The following is a 14,384-nucleotide window of genomic DNA, read 5'->3' on the forward strand; positions in this document are numbered from 1 at the left end:
TCATCTCTTACTATTCTATTTCGATCGAATCAGTCGTTCCTAAAAATCTACCGTTTGTAACTGCAGGTTCTCCCACACTCCTATGGCCTAAATTCCAGCTGCATCACGAAGGTCCGAATCTGCATTGGGCCCAGTACGATCTCGTACCCTTCGTTGCTCACGTTCTTCAAGTTTTCACTAGCCATCGCCGCAGCAGCCTTCTTCGTCGCAGTCTCGGTTCCATTCACCGATTGCAATGGGTTTACAATTTCCGCACGGTTTATGTGCTTCAAGTACGCCGGATCCGGTTTGAACTGGAACCGTTTGTTGTCCTCCTTCCATTGGTTGCCGGCAAGAGTCGTCTCGCGGATCTCCTCTATGCTGAACGAACGGAAAATGTCCTGCAGGTTAAAGCGAACCGGTTTCGAGTACATCGGATCTTCTTCCTTTTCCAGAAGATGCTCGAAGCGTACCAGGAGACTATTTTCCTTCCACGGTTCGAACGTCATCAGGTTGACGTTCAGCGGGAGGGAGAGCGATAGGGCGGAGTACTGAAACGAAATGATTAACTTTTGTTTTAAAATAGATCATTCGGTTAACTCACAATATTGTTGAAGCGTTTTTGCCAGTCCTCGTACTTGAAGTTGGTGACATCACTCAGGAACACCCAGTTTGGTAGCAGAACGTGATTTTGCAGGAAGCGTTCCCTAGCTTGCAAAGTAGGGCTACTAGTTTTCTTCGATCCAAATACCACGTAGTGTTTGCCTCGTGCTATCAAACCTCTTCCGAATGCCCGTTCGTCCAAAGCTTCTTCCACGCCGAAAGCATCGTCATGCAGCAGTCTCCTGTGAACCATCAGCTCCAACGAGCCGTCCTCCATACTGGATCCCCCCTGAGCACGATCGTTCAAAACAGCCAATCGAATATTCTCATCTTCCAAAGCGATCTTTGCCGTCACCGGATAGTAGTTTCCAGCTATCGGTTCTTCCAGATGAAGTTCCCACGTATCGCGATGATCTCTCTTCCTCTTAATCATTTCACGACCATTGGAATCCGTCCAGAACACACCATTGGACTGAGCAGCGGTGTAGAAGCGAGACACCACCTCCTTTCCAATGCGGTCCTGCACTGGAATAGGTCCCACCAACCATTCAAACTCCACGTGATTTTCATCGGCATAGATTCGAATCACTTGGCTGACCCAATCGTTGAAGACCTGATGGACCTCCTGAACCACATTGCCTCGGAATACCTTCAACTGAACGCTGTCGGTTATCACGTGATCCGTTCCATTGGGACGGAAGATGTACGCACCGGACGAACGGTTACTGAAAGCAACGTTGTTCCCGGTGGCGGCTTCGTAGTAGACGAAGGTCTGTCGCAAGCGATTCGTAACTCCATTAGCCGTGATCGTACTGAGGAACCCGTTGGTGTCAAAGCTAACGTTAAGGTACTTATTTCCGATGGTGACCTCCTCCGAGTGCCACTGTTTGTGAGGTTGGTCTGACTGTAGTTGAACTGTAGGATTCGAAGGGTTTTGTATGAAGTCATCTACGGTTTCGATAACTCGAGATACGAAGTAGGACTTGTAACCGAGCGGAGGAAGTTCGTTGGCTAGGAATACCAGTTCGTTGCTGGCGTTGCTGAAGCGATAGTTGAGGCTTTCGACGGTTTCAGGAATTGGGACCATTTGCGATGGCGTTTCCACTCCACGGTAGTCTTTGACGATGTACTTGTTTCCGGATACTGGCAGTCGAACGTACTGGTAACCGGAGTGGGCCAAAGGGTTGTACAACGTGACCATGAAGCTGTCCTTGGATTCGGTTATCTCACACTTGCTAATGTTCAGTAGGTGGCAAGTATCGAACTGGAAGGTGAAGTCCCGTTTGATGCCGTGGGAAAATTTCTTACCCAAACCCTTCTTCTGGGCAGGGTCAACCATTTGGTTCAGGACGACCTGGGTGTTTGCTGCGCAAGCTTCAATGGCTTGGTGCAGAATTCGAGAGTAATCGTTGGCCACGTGCTGTTTCTCGGTACCGGTAACTGCGTCATGGTGCTGCATGATGCCCATGGCTTCCCGTAGAAGGTTCAGATGTGGGTTGAAGTGGCCTTCTTTGACGGGAGCTAGGGCGGTCAGTTGCTTACAGACTTGCAGGAAGTGGTTTCCGACTCGCTCAAAGCGTTTGATGGTGGGGCGGGAGGTGAAGTATCCTGTCCAGAAGGCGTGCGGATCGGAGGAATACGGGAAGAAGTCATCGCTCTTGGTTGGCCAAGTTATGTCCGCGTCATGCAGGGCTTTCAAGTAGCACGACGGAGTCGAGTAGAACACGTTGACATTGGAACCGTTTGCCTGCAGAGCGTTGGTGTACCTGAAACGAGGAACTGGATTAGGCTGGTCTTACCCAAAACGATCAATGCAGTACTTGATAAGCTTATCTTGGTTCTTGAACCACATTTCAGCGTACTGATAGTGAAAGTCTTCACCCATCGTAAGCACTATGTTGTTAGTGCGGTAAGATGAGCTCATGTTCTTTACAATGGTTATGAACTGGTCAACCTGAAGGGGGTAAATTCCAAGTGTTATGTACAAGTACAAGCCAATGCTTGAGTTGACCAATTTCTGGGATTTTTTTTTTTGGTGAAATGCAAAGCTATTTACAAGGAGCTCATACCAAACCAAAAAGTAGCGACTTTACCTGATCAATTTGTCCAAGTTCTTGAAGTAAACGTTAGCATCCATATAGGTAAAGTCCCCACCCATAGTCAAGACAACGTTGTTGGTCCTATAGTGCTTGGATTGGAGTTCTACATAGTACAAAAACGTTTGCACCTTTAGATTCCAGAAATTGATCATTAGTTCTAAAAAATCAACCATTCAACTAGGTACGATCTCACCTTACTGTCCACATTGTTCTCCGCACTGTACGGATTATCGATGAACGGTTCATCCGAGCACAGTATATCGAAGCAGAATCCTGGAGGCGGTTGGTACATATTGTACAACACCCCAGTGAACAGATCCGCGTTTTCAAGGTTGGCACTCGATTGCCAGATCATTTCCGGATTCTTCGTCGACAAACGCTGCCTCTTATCCTCATAATCCAACCGTCCAAAGAAGTATCCATCGAAGCCCATCTGGGCAAAGATCGATGCCTGTTCCCTCGAATGTCCGAACGGATCAATCTGCCATCCAATCCGAGGTCTACCGCACTCCCCAAACGTATCGTTCAACAACCTCAAGCCCCACGTAAACTGATCAATGATACTCTGGTAGTGCGTAGTAGCCTCATCGTTCATACTCCAGGCTCCTCCGATGAACTCCAACCGGCCTTGATTGACCAGATCCCGGACCTTGTCCTGCAAATCCGGTGTCTGCTCGTTCCACCATTTGAAGAAGAATGCCGACTCGACGTAGATGAATCTCCTCGATGGATCCTTAAGCAGCGATTCAATCACTGAATCTAGGATGTACTGTACGCCCGCTTTCTGGATCAGGGTGCGACCTACAATCAAGTTGCTTTGTCTATAAAATCAACGCTTATCATTCAATCGATGGCAATACTTACTTCCGTAGTAGTATTGATCGACCGTCTTCAGCCAGCCGACATCATCGTGAGTGTGCGGTACCAGATGGACGTTCAGCATGTCTTTCTTGATCTCCGGACATGACTGCGAAGAAGAATGGAAACAGAATCAATTAACTGGCAGATGGCAATGAGCATAACGATACAAGTCGATCCATTGTCTTCGAACGGGTTATGAGTGTTTTCAATTCACTTTTGCTTTTATCGGTGCGGTACGGCACGGATGGAAACGGTTTTTTTTTTGCCACGATTGATGGGCGTATGTTTGTAAACATTATGGAAGCGGCGCTGTGAAGTACCCGCGCCGTTTGATTGAAGCAGATGTCGATGTTGGGAACCCGCATGGAATGCATAAAAAGTGCTGGATGAGGCAGTTTCATTATTGATCAAAGGAGCGCAAATGGGTTGACCGTGAATTTTTAATGGGGGCGAGCAGATGATAACCGGTCGGAGGGACGATGCTTTGTTGGGAAGTGCTTTGTAGTTGCTGAATGTGCCAATTTAGAAAATAATAAATGCACAACGTTTTGAAAATGCACCGGTTGAAAATGGCCCGGTAGAAAAGCAAATAGAAAAAAAAGGTTTAACAGGCAATCAATCCATTAATTTGAATATTATGTTATACAATAATATAAAACATGCATTTAGACAACGGCTCCTTTGAGAATATTGATGAATGGGAATTGGGAGTAATATCGACGGGTCAGGACTTTAAAAAAAATAAAGGGTTGTGTCCTAGACACGACCGCTGTATGACGTAGATCTACGCAAAACTGATGAAGGAATGGATGTAATGTCGGCCTGAATGCCCCTAATTTTCTCTCTGCCCCGTCCCATTCAGAAAAAAATGGCGGGAAATCCTGTCAGGGACGAAGCTTAGACAGTATTTTGTGTGCAGTTGTTGATAAGCCACGAACTGAATATCATCCAAATACAGAAACGGGTAAAATTGTTTACTTTACTAAATTGTAGTTTGTCAATTGTTATTTATCGAAAAAAAGTGATCGTCAAAACTCATGTCTTTTTATGGTTGTCATTATAGGGAGAGAGTGTGTTTTGTGACTCTGATGCCCTGCCCTGCTTACAGTGCTGGATACTTTTTTTGCACAGTGCTAGTACACTAGCGCTAGCAAATCCGCATAGATGTAAACACCACATTAACCGCTGACTTGCTCCTGATTGCTGCAGAACCCAGAGACACGCCGTTCGAACCCGTAATGAGCAGATGCACGACAGCAGCACTGTTTTATATCTTTTCAGGTTCAAGCAGAACAATGTGCAACCAAGTGGCATTCGATTATAACGGCTGGGTTTGGAAAAAAAAACGTTTTTTTCATGAAACAGTGATAAAATTATCATTTGTAAATTTTCCAAAAGTTGTTTTATAGAAAATTTGAAAAGTATTTTCTTCAGAAGATTTGTAAAGTAAAATTCTATTGATTGGCGTTTTTGGACTTTAATTTAATCTATAAATGATAAAATTACAAGTGTTCAAAACCTAACATTATTTCACCACACATATTTTTCGATTGGCACCCCAGTAAAGTCGACAAAGTCGTAATTCTACGTAAAAAGAAAGAAAAAAAATGATGATGATTAACTAGATTAGCAAACAAAAACGAAATGGTTACAGTTACAGATGCAAATCCTCTCGACACTTTTCAGCGATTTAAATACGAAAAAATTTAGACGTCGTCAGGCAGAAAACTTGCTAACTAATGAGGACAAGTAGTGTTTTCGATGTCAATAAATTAAGTAAGAGCTTATTAGAAAATGTTGGAGATGCTGAACTTCTAACCAAATATTTATTAAACCCGAAACTAAATTAAACATTCTCTTGGCTTTACTTTTTGTTTTCAATTCAAAATCACCATGCAATTTTATTCACGATTCCCAGGATATGAACTCCCTCCCTCAGTCGATAAAAGCGCAGCTACAACGCAAGACCATGCTGGAGGTGGCTGGGTTCGATTCCCGGTCTGGTCTAGGAATTTTTCGGGCTGGAAAATTTCTCGACCTTCCTGGGCACAAAGTTATCATCCTAATGCAATTATACTAATGCAAAAATGCTACCTGCATCGAAAACTCTCAATTAATGATTGTGGAAGTGAATCTAGCATGATTGACTGCTCATGGTTGCTACTATGGGATTTCCAAATCAGCTGTAATTAAACAGAGAACCAATAGATGATACTGATGCTGCTCAATATGTAACAACTGGTGATCTCAAACTAGACAATACCAGCGCCAGCCACGCCCGACCGCAGGTCAAGAAAGGAATAAGTAGGAATGTGTTGCCGTGACCGTCGCTTTGATGGAAGCCGAGAACACCTCTGCACTTCCACGAAGAATCACGATAAGATGGTTGGGTTTGCAGCAGGGTTTAATTTGATAAACGATAAGCTGAATTGATGTTCTAACGATTATATAATGCGAACGAGCTTGGGATTAAATCCATGGTCTTCTGCTCAGTAAGCAAAAACGTTTGCCATTAGGCATACGAGCCCCGTTTTAATCATCAAGTTGCTGTTATTACCATGTAGTCATATTAACAAACAAAAATATAGGCAAATCTTGAATGTGGATAAAAAGCAAAGCAAAAACTGACACACTAAGGTTACCGAGCCCATCATATCACATCATTCCGCTATTCAAGTTGTTGTAACCATTCAAACCCGGCACCGACGACGACGACAAGTTTCGCAAAATGCACCATAAATCTCTTTAATATGAATGTTCCTGGGACCGCGTTTTTCTACTCAGTAAACAAGCCACTGCAAGCGACGATCTTTCAAATCCGAAAGCTAAAAGCTACGAAAAAGCACTTAGGCCTTCAAATTCCACTGTCACGCGACGTTATTTTCGATATGAAATATACAACATATAAATTCATAACTGGAGTGGCTACTACTGGTAACAAATATCAACCGTTGTCAGAGCATGAGCATTGACAACCATACAATTTAGTAGTAGCTACTCCGTGATTGAACAGATCTAGAGAAATTTGCATGGAACATGGGATTAGCAATCCATGCTCAGTGTGAAAAATCCGATAAATCGTTACTTTTCAGGCCAATAACGGCGCCGGCCGTTCGTCGGGGAGGGAAAGTATTGTTAGTTCGACACACACTGCTACTAGAGACCGAATACACCTCTGCATATTGACGGTTGTCACAGGAAGGACGTATTTGTTAGAGGGAAGGGTGGACTAGATCTGGATTCACATAGGAAAGTGATGCGATGCATGGCCCAAGCCACACGGCTTGTCATAAAGAAGTTGAAAATACTTTTTAATGACTTACGTAAAGAATCAATAATACTGTAATATACATGATAACCTAAAAAGCGCAAGACGCGGAGCTTATACAACTAAATACTGGTCTTATAACCGCTTATAACTTTTTCGGAAACGCGGAACACGCGAGCACTTCGACGCATACACATCTCTTGAACGCGAACTCAAGAGCCTCATTAAAGCCAAAAAACGGGGTTACTGGCGGCAGTTTGTAGACGGATTGTCGCGCGAAACGTCTATGAATACGCTTTGGAGAACGGCGCGAAGAATGCGTAACCGGTCTACTAACAACGAAAGCGAGGAATGCTCGGATCAATGGATTCTTAAATTCGCGCGAAAAGTGTGTCCGGATTCTGTGCCGTCGCAGTTGATTCCTCGCGAAACCGCGAATTCGGTAGAAGACATCAGTCAGCCTTTGGTGGAACTTTCACTCGCTCTCCTTTCGTGTGGCAATTCTGCCCCGGGATCTGATAGAATCAAGTTCAACTTGCTGAAAAACCTCCCAGACGTCGCTAAGAGGCGCATGTTGAACTTGTACAATCAGTTCTTGGAGCTCAATATTGTTCCCGATGATTGGAGACGAGTGAGGGTGATAACCATTAAAAAGTCTGATAAACCCGCGTCGGATCACAATTCGTATCGGCCCATCGCGATGCTGTCGTGTATTCGGAAAATGATCCTTTTTCGCCTCGACAAATGGGTTGAGACGAACCACCTTCTTTCAGATACTCAATTTGGTTTCCGTAGGGGTAAGGGAACGAACGACTGTCTCGCGTTGCTTTCCTCGGAAATTCAGTTGGCTTTTGCTAAGAAAGAGCAAATGGCTTCTGTGTTCTTTGATATCAAGGGGGCTTTTGATTCACTATCCGTTGAAGTTCTTTCAGAGAAACTCCACGCTTGTGGATTGTCTCCATTAATGAATAATTTTTTGTACAATTTGCTGTCAGAAAAACATATGAGCTTTTCTCATGGAAACTCTACAGCTTTTCGATTTAGCTACATGGGTCTCCCCCAAGGCTCATGTTTAAGCCCCCTTTTGTACAATTTCTACGTTAGAGAAATTGACAATTGTCTTAGTGACAATTACACGTTGAGACAACTTGCAGATGACGGCGTAGTGTCTATCACAGGGCCAAAAGAGGTTGACCTGCAAGGACCCTTACAGGATACCTTGGACAATTTGTCTACTTGGACTATCCAGCTAGGTATCGAATTTTCCACGGAGAAAACTGAGTTGGTCGTTTTTTTTCTAGGAAGCATAGCCCAGCACAACCGAAGCTTCGACTTTTGGGTAAGCCGATCACTCATTCCATGTCTTACAAATATCTTGGGGTCTGGTTCAATTCCAAATGCACCTGGAGATCCCACATTGAGTATCTGCGACGAAAATGCCAACTAAGGATCAATTTCCTTCGATCAATTACCGGAACGTGGTGGGGAGCCCATCCACAAGATCTTCTGACGTTGTACCGGACAACGATTTTATCGGTTTTAGAGTACGGTAGTTTTTGCTTCCAGTCGGCGGCTAAAACGCACATCATCAAACTGGAACGGATCCAGTATCGCTGTCTTCGTATCGCATTAGGATGCATGCACTCGACTAATACTATGAGTCTCGAAGTGCTGGCGGGCATGTTGCCACTATCCGTCCGTTTTTCAGAGTTATCTCTGAGGCTCCTCACCCGTTGCGAAGTAATGAACCCACTGGTGATTGCAAATTTTGAGAAGCTTCTGGAGCTAAATCCTCAAACATGTTTTATGACTTTGTACTACCTGTATTTAACACAGGATGTCAGCCCTTCAAGAAATATTCCCAATCGTGTAGTCTTCTCCGATTTCGGCAATTCAGTGAATTTCGATTTATCTATGACGCAGGAAATCCGCGGAATTCCAGAGCATCATCGTCCTATGATTGCTCCGTCATTACACTCTGCAAAGTTTGGCCATGTTGATGCTGCAAGTACGTTTTTCACAGATGGATCTCTAATAGAGGAGTCCGCTGGTTTTGGTGTATTTAATGAATTTCATAGCGCCTCTCGAAAACTTGAAGCTCCATGTTCTGTATATGTGACTGAACTGGCAGCAATTCACTACACTTTGGAAACTATTGCTTCACTTCTTCCAGACCACTACTTTATTTTTACGGATAGTCTCAGTTCTGCCGAGGCTATCCGTTCCATTAGGCCGGTAAAGCACTTCTCGTATTTTCTCTTGAAAATACGAGAGCTGCTTAGTTCTTTATCTGTACGCTCTTTCATCATCACCTTCGCGTGGGTCCCTTCGCATTGCTCAATTTTGGGCAATGAGAAGGCGGATTCACTTGCGAAGGTGGGCGCTATGGAAGGCGACATTTATGATCGACAAATAGCCTATAGTGAATTTTTCTCTATTTATCGTCAGCAGTCACTCGTTTGCTGGCAACATCAATGGAGTGAAGGGAGCCTGGGACGATGGCTACATTCAATTATCCCTAAGGTGTCGAAGTTTGCATGGTTCAAAGGGTTGGACTTGGGTCGAGACTTTATACGCATGATGTCTCGTCTCATGTCCAATCACTATTGTCTAAACGCTCACTTGTTCCGTGTGGGGTTGGGAGACAGTAATCTCTGTGAATGTGGACAAGGTTACCAGGACGCTGATCACATCCTTTGGTCTTGTGCGGAGTATCGTGGAGTCAGATCACAATTTTATGATTCCCTTCGGGCTCGAGGTAGACAACCTAATGTTCCAGTTCGGGATATTTTGGCTAGACGCGATCTGGAGTTCATGAAACTCATATATGTTTACTTTAAGGATATTAACCTAAGATTGTAAGTTTGATTAACCTTGTGTTTAGTTTGTATTTTGTACGTGTGGGTTTTTTTTCAATGTTTGTTTTCAAGATTAATAGAAGTAATTTCATGCTTTAGGATTAATGAAATAGTTGTATCGTAAACCACACTTCAAACCTCCTTATTCCCTTTTCCGATCCAAAAAATTGTAAATCTCCACTAACCTCGAGACAACCGCGAGTACTTGGTCCAGTTCCTTTAACTTTAAATATAAGACAGTAATAATGTATAACGCAAAGGATAACTCGGCTCTGTGAAATTTATTCGATTGAGCCTGTACAAATAAAGTAATTATAAAAAAAGGTGTACGCATGGATGTGAGAAAGGAGATCCCCTCCCAACAAACAATGAAAGCTGTATAATAGCTTATTAAGCAAAAAAATTGCTTCTTCAGCTAAAAATGGCTTATTAAGCTTTTAATCAACTCGAATTGTTTGTTGGGCTCTTTTTTGCATTTTCGAATAAAATTTTACTATACAAAAACATTAGAACCCATTGTTACAATTCCATAACATTTATTGGAGCATCTATAAATCTTATAGTCAAAAACAATAAAAATAAATTAGAACTTATTATTATCCATAATAGAATCTATTATGAACGAGACGTTAACTATAGAAAAGGAGGGTTGCTAAATATCGTAACCATAAAAGAATCTATTTTGATTCGATTATTATATGATTGAACAAATTTGATCTCATTACAATATTTTTTTTTTGTTAAATATTTTAATATCACAGAATTTCTTGTATTGAGTTGTAAGAAAATAAATAAATAAATAAATACTGCTTTTAATCTCACCAAAACAAATCTTGAATTTAACGTGTTTATTTTCCGCTGCGTTTAAAAAGAAACGGGTAAGTATGACATATCTAAGAATGAATTGTTTGTTTTTTTTTTTTAATATACAATAATGGAAAAACGGTTCGAAGCTGGTAGTTTCCAGCAACGTTTGAAAATGGTCTAAATAATTGACAATCATTATTATTATTATTATTAATTCGCATTATTTTGAGAACGGCTGGCCTTTGGGAAAAAGTTCAGAGGTGCCAATTATGCGTAGAATATTAATAAATTATTATATTACTAAAAAAATATGCAATTTCGTCAACTTGTTAAAATGAACAAATATTTTAAAATAATAAAAGTTTTTTTTTATTAAGTTACCAGCCTACACTCTTCACCAAATTTTAGAACATTTCTTCAGCTTTCTTGACAATAAAAAATATGTATATAAAGGGGAATGCTTTTAGATAATTAACGTTTTACGCTTTAACTAAGGTTTTTCTTTAAATGGTTTTTCCTCAAAGATAATTTAATTACCTACAACTTCTTCACATATGTCATATTGATCAAATCAATAGTTTCAATGTTATGATTTTAATACGGCTTTTTTAAAAGTTACTGTGAAGAAAAACTCATGTTATAATGAAAATTGCAACCATTGGTAGCAGCGAACAAGTGAGCAATGATTCATTGAGCTCGGAAGGGGTCGAGACTAAATGTATATGCTTTTGAGCGTTTTGGGCTGGAATGCTCTACATATATGATCAATATTTGTTTTATAACGCTTCGATAGTTGCGCTTTTTAGTTGTATAAAAGTATGAAATGAAGTATTTTCACATATAATTTAAACTCCTTTATGACAAGTTGTGCTACTTGGGATTCAGCTGTAGTAGAGGAAATGGATATAATGTCGGCCTAAATGCCCCTAATTGGGCCAAAAATAGTAATAAGTACCGTCTCAATGACGCGTTCATCTCGATAAAATTTATAAATAGCATATTTTTAGCGATGGGCCCAATCTTAGATCCATAGGCCAACATTAACGCCTTTTCCCCTATCTCTCAGATTTCAATTAATTTGTCTTGCCAACAGGAACTTTTGGAGCTCCAGCAACTCTTAAAAATTTTGAGACTCCAAGGAATTTTGATACTCTGTAGTATGAGTAAAATTTGGCTTATTTTCAAATCCAACATCTTAACAATTTAATTCAGAAATATTAGGATTTATTTTTCTAGAGGAAGCTTAGCTTTACGATAAAATATCACGCCTTCATATAATTCCAAAACATCAATTCACTTTTTAAGTCATCCATGAATATTTGCACAACTGAACAAAATGAAAGCAGATTACAAAGATAAGGCCAGTAGTTTACCGGTGATTTTCATGAACAGGTTTGTCAGAGCATACTTTTGTTTTAACACCTAGCAAGCTCCTGCGAAATTTATTGATCGACCGAAATCTGCCTCATTCCCCAGAACAAGTTCCTTTTCCCCGTTACAACCTGCAGTGCATCAGGATTCAATGACCCTTTCTCGATTCACCAATCCTTTTTCTCACCTCATACCCGCACTTCCCTTCGCCACTCCATGCCGCTTCCGAGTTCTCCCGATAATCATCGCGTTGACCCCTGCGGTAGAACCCGTTTCCATTGCGCCATCGCTGTTGTCTCCTCGGACTGGCCGAACCGCTGTCCACAACAAAGCAAACGATCACCACCACGGCCAGCGCAAGGATCGTCGGCCTAACGGAACCGATCATCTTTGAATTGCAAATGATCTTCTTATCTAAATGGCTTTTCTTCAGAACATCACTCTTTTTAGTAAGATTTCTTTACACACTGCCTGGAAGAAATTTAAATCTTCGAGCGATACGGTTCTCTCCGCTAAACGCAAATCTTCTAACCTCGGAACAAAGGTTTCAAACTGCCATCAATTGATAATGATGCTGGAGGATGAACACGAATAGAGTTGAGGCACAACAACGCAAAATTGAAAGAAAAATACACAAGCGATAAAGATCAGTTCAAGCCGGACGTGAAAGGTAAAGACGACGTGGAAGCAGCCGTCGGATGCGAATAGTCACTGTAGACTGATGTAGGCATACTCGAGCGGTGAGCTTTTTCCCTTTCGCAATTTGATCGCTCTCGCTCTCTCCGCGTTCTATTCGCTCGGGTCATCCGGCTTGGCTCACTAGAAGAAGGCAAATCGCCCATAGTTCAATATGAAATAATCAATGCGTGCTGAGGAGCAGCTAATTGGGTTCGATATTCCAAATTTCATCAAATTTAGTGCACTGGAACTATTTCAAATAAGTGTGATTACATTAGAAAAAAAAAATCGTCATCTTAGCGCCCCTCGGTGCGACTTTTCTATGGTAGCGAGCTGTCAATTTGTTAGTTTAGTATCAAAAAGCGAAGTTATTATTTTGCTTTAAATCTTGATTTAAAAATCTAGATGAATGTCTATGGGAGCGGAAAAAATATCACTGTGCTCAGAAAGCGAAGCTCTTTCAGATGATTTATAAGAAACGATATATTTTCAATCTTGAAAAAATTAAATTCGAGTCGACGATGTGATTTCTTTATGTGCCGCTTATATTTTAACCTTCCTGTTTCCACCTCAGGGAGATAGAGGCAAACTTATGCTCGATCACCAATTTTATGCCGATCAACGAGAGCGAGCGAGCATCATACTCTTTTGCTGATATGCCTCCCGTATGAGTTTCATCTTCTATTTACGTTGTGTGAAAGCACTAAGGATTAATAAGAGAATGTTTTTCTTTTGCAATATAACTGCTCTATTTCATAACAAAATCACCTGAGAAGTGTGCTCATACCCTCAAAGATGTTCAAGTAGCTTCTTGAGGGAAAAGAAAACACTTCACTCGATTGCCCTAAGCCTTCTCTCAATTGAAGAAACCCAGTAGTAGTACCCGAGCAGGCACGAATATCTCGATACCTTAAATTGGTATGGATGAGCCCGACATAAGAGGTAAAATACCAAAGAATAACACCAAAACAATGTTCCCACAGTATCATTCCAATACAAAATTTAGTAAATGCAATACCAAAACGACACCCTTCAGGTATTTTTTCGGGATCAAAAAATCAAAATTGGTTATTTTGATGGTATTATTCTTCGGTATTTTACCTCTTATATCAGGCTGATAAATACAAAATTCTGGTATCACCAGCAGAATAAGTTATTGATAAGTTATTTTCTCCTGCTCGGGTAGCTGGCTCTTCAGTTCAAGTTCCTTCGATGGAACAAGAGTTATTGACCGCACCGATAAGACGGCTCCCCATTAAGCATTTAAACATTCATAAACAATCATCGCGAATCCACTTCGATCACTCTCAATCAACCACGATCATAATTGTTCGCCTCCCGACCCAGCTTAACAACAACATCAACGACCAGCTGATAACAATTGCTGTCCATTTCTCACGTTTCCATTCCAATACCCTTTTGACTGTTTGTTGTATGTGGTCGCCAGAAGAAATTTCGATTCATTTCACTTTCCTCCGAACGTGCGTGTGAATCTCCGAACATTCATCTCAACCGGCTCTCACCCAATGTCGCCTTGCCGCATGATTTCAGAAACCGTTGACTCCTCGGGGGAGAGACCAGAAAGTCAAAAATATTGTCCATTAATCTGTCATGCTTTACCCCGTAGTTTTATGTTTACTCTCACCCAAAAAAAAAAAAAAAAATACCAGCTCGTCAAGTGCCTCAATTAGGTAAACGCGACTTTCATTGATATGAATGTATAAAAATTCGTTTTGTGTGTATGCTCGCCTTGTTTGTAGATTCAATTGCTGAGTTTCGAGATGGCGACGAAGAAAAAGACAAGATCAAATTAGAGGAGAAACAATGCTATAATTAAACAAAAAATGCTGTCGGATGCAG

At 41.5% G+C, this 14,384-nt stretch overlaps 1 protein-coding gene across 2 annotated transcripts; it reads right to left on the reverse strand.

Moving 5' to 3' along the window:
- LOC135711778 (lysosomal alpha-mannosidase-like) lies at positions 1-12,546 on the reverse strand. 2 transcript variants are annotated; one of them, XM_065234745.1, is made up of 6 exons: positions 12,034-12,546; positions 3,546-3,648; positions 2,875-3,482; positions 2,403-2,536; positions 584-2,348; positions 1-530 (listed from the first exon to the last, which is right to left on the reverse strand). In XM_065234745.1, exons 1-6 carry the CDS (start codon positions 12,232-12,234, stop codon positions 81-83), a joined length of 3,261 nt encoding a protein of 1,086 aa, XP_065090817.1. In that variant the 5' UTR covers positions 12,235-12,546; the 3' UTR covers positions 1-80. The 2 variants fall into 2 exon arrangements, with proteins under 2 accessions (XP_065090817.1, XP_065090816.1); XM_065234744.1 differs by lacking the exon at positions 2,403-2,536 and adding an exon at positions 2,676-2,809.
- Between the last annotated feature and the right edge of the window lie 1,838 nt (positions 12,547-14,384).

Source organism: Ochlerotatus camptorhynchus, unplaced genomic scaffold (genome assembly GCF_037179485.1).
Source record: "Ochlerotatus camptorhynchus isolate MF236.1 unplaced genomic scaffold, CSIRO-AGI_Acam_v1.1 ptg000442l, whole genome shotgun sequence".
NCBI classification, from domain to species: Eukaryota; Metazoa; Arthropoda; class Insecta; order Diptera; family Culicidae; genus Ochlerotatus; species Ochlerotatus camptorhynchus.